The 2,911-nt window shown below is 42.2% G+C and overlaps 1 protein-coding gene across 1 annotated transcript; it reads right to left on the minus strand.

Moving 5' to 3' along the window:
• Positions 1-772: 772 nt before the first annotated feature.
• On the minus strand, positions 773-1,405 carry LOC110186001 (uncharacterized). Its single transcript, XM_020955033.1, is given in 5 exon segments — positions 773-883; positions 885-957; positions 989-1,104; positions 1,107-1,378; positions 1,381-1,405. Coding segments are annotated over 5 exon segments (597 nt in total).
• Positions 1,406-2,911: the final 1,506 nt, after the last annotated feature.

Raw genomic sequence — 2,911 nt, forward strand, 5'->3', positions numbered from 1 at the left:
ATATAATAAAGCCCGCGAAAATATTTGCAGCGGGCATTGAGAAATGTTGCGCAATAAAAATTGCATTTTTATGCTGATGTTTGAATTTCGCATGCAAATGAAAAACGAACAGCGCCAACCCAAAAAATAACAGCTCCGATTCGGACTTTCATTGTTGAAGGATCGACGAATGGGTTACCCGATATCAGTCTCAACACTATCCATTTCGATGTGTGTCTGTGGTAACAGATTCACATTCTGTTATCAGTTTTTTTCAATACAATCAGTTGATATTGAAATCATCGGTTTCAATAATCTCTTCTCTCAGTTTGATGGGGTTTTATGAGTCGGAAAAGGTTTCAGCTTTATAAGGGAACAAGCTTAATAACTAACTGAAATATAAATAATAAATATAATATTATATTAATAAGCATAATAAATATATATAACGAAATTGCATTTCTCTTCAGAAAATCAGATTCAACACTGAGAAGTCAAATTCCTCAAAAGCTCCTGTCGAAGTGTCGCCCATACAAGCTCAAAGGATATTACAAAAAAGAATATTGTAAATGGCCGACCAATTTAGCGGAATACCACCACTGTCGATTGCACTTTTGTGGCTAAATGGAGTGGATTTAATATGCCTTTGATACCCTCTGTCTGCCGTGTAGCATAGACAACAAAATGGTCTGGAAATAAAGAGGACGAACTGGGGCTAGGAATACCAGGGCAGGAAGTGCCGCTACCGCTGCCGCTTTCCCGGCTTTATCCCCTATGCAGTCCCTGCTTTTCCCTAGTTTTCCTCGCTGTCAGTGGCAGCGCCGGTTCGCGGCTTAGCTGAGACTTTGCGCCCACGCTCCACGTGTTTATGACTTTGAATTGCAACTTCATCCGCCGTGTGGGCCCGCCGTAGCCCTTAGCCGTTGTTGCTGTTCCTGTTCCTGCTGCTGCTGTTGTAGCTGCAATTTTTGTTCCAGTGTTGTCGTTTGTTGTTGCTGCTGCCGGGTGCCGGGTGCCGTTCGCTGTCGGGTGCAATGATGGCGGCGCATAGCGCGCATTGTGACGCGAAATGGCGTCGAGTTGAATAATCCAACATGGCGCTTTGCCGCCGTTGCCGCCGCCGCCGAGAGCTGTAGTATTTGTGTTCTCGCCAGTGTTTGTGTGCGTTGTGTTGTCTGTTTCCGGCAGCCGGATAAAAAACTTGGCGTTAAAGTGTTAATATTTTGAGTTTTGAGAGCGGAGTGGCAGGACTGGCAGGCGAGGCAGGCCAGGCCTCGCCAGGCAGGACATGCAAATGGCCGGGTCAGAGGTCGCGGAGCAGAGTTACTGCGGAGCGACAGCTTCGACGCTGTTTCCCCTCGACGCTGACACTTGTTCAATTCAAATAGCACGCCAGAGTACCGACATTGATGTCCTGGCACGGCATTTCTCCGCCGGGCGGTCCTGCTCCTTGCCGCTTTCCGCCACTTTTCGGGCCTAGCTCCGAATGGCGTGCCCGGCGAGCCGCATTTATGTTATCTTTAATTTTTCACAACGAAATTGGCCGTGGGAGTGCAGTTCCAATTGCCAGACAACAAGCATATTTATTTATATTGCCGCCCCGCTCCGACCCCGATGCGAAGCCTGAACTGTCATAAAGGCAGGACGACAGCCAAGCCACTTCAGTTCTCAGTTTTAACTGGTAGAAATGGCGGTGATGGGGGTCCTTATTCTTGGGGAAAAGTTGAAGATAGAATAGAGCCCGATGGGCAGTCGAATTTGGCGACTTGGAAGGCAAACGCTGGTCAGTTAGGTTAAACTTTAGGACTTGAAGGACTTTAAGATTGAAGCTGAGTTTAAACTATAAATTTTAATACCCATAATAAGAAATTTTTATGTCATGAGAGCTCTATTCAAATACATTTGAAATCTGAAATAGTTCCGACCCTATAAATCATATATATTCTTGATCAGCATCAGCTTAATCCAACTAGAGATGTTTGGAGAAAAAATAAAATTTTCGAAAATTTTTCATAGTTTTAAAATTTTGTAAGGGGGAAAATTTTTGAATTTTTTAAAACTTTATCTTTAGTAAGCAGATTAGTTAACCTTTTAAAAACTAACGGAGGAACGCTTTCCGAATTGAAATCAATGAATTTTTGGCTAAGTTATGCAGTTTTTTTAACTTTGTTTTATTGACAAAATTGTCTTATAAAAATATTCATAAATACCGATACAAAGAATGGGAATATTAAGATTAGTTATGATCGATTTCCAATGGGATCCTATAATTTAATTGCAAACTCAAAAAGTATATCAACTTCGGCTTCCCGAAGTTAGTTTCTTTTAACGAAAAAATAAAGTGAACAAAATGGTTTAAACATTTGGTTTTGCCGGAAGCTTATACTTTTGAATAATGAATTTTTAAGTCAGGCACTTAACTCTAAATAAAACAAATAGCTGAATCAATTTAAATTAACTTACCTAGTCCTGATCCCTCCAATAGCATCATATATCAATGATATAATTATCATGGTTAAACCCTACCGCAGTCATCCTCTTTCGTCATTGATTAATTCCTTTCAGTGTAGAGTAATATTCTCTATGACTCTTATAAGGCATTTCACTAAATCTTCGAAGTAAGCTTCTTCTTGGTTATCCAGATGTAACAAGTGTTATTATTTGGGTCGAAGGCCAATCACTATCACCGCCACTATCACCATAGATGTAAACACTGGGAAGGCCGCGAACAGAATGAGGCCAGTGCGGGGTCTGTGCCTCTATTTATAGTCCCAGAGGAAAGAGAAAAGAGAAAGTGAGAGCGAGAGAGAGAGAGTAAGGGACGTCGCTAGAGATAGGCAAAGCCACATGCAGGGAAGCAGATATCTCTAGAGATGCACAGAGAGGGACATACCGAGAGAGGAAGAAAGAGAGTCAGAGGAGGGAGAGCAGG

This window comes from Drosophila serrata, unplaced genomic scaffold, assembly GCF_035046125.1.
Source record: "Drosophila serrata isolate PLE 108 unplaced genomic scaffold, ASM3504612v1 contig_382, whole genome shotgun sequence".
NCBI lineage: Eukaryota > Metazoa > Arthropoda > Insecta > Diptera > Drosophilidae > Drosophila > Drosophila serrata.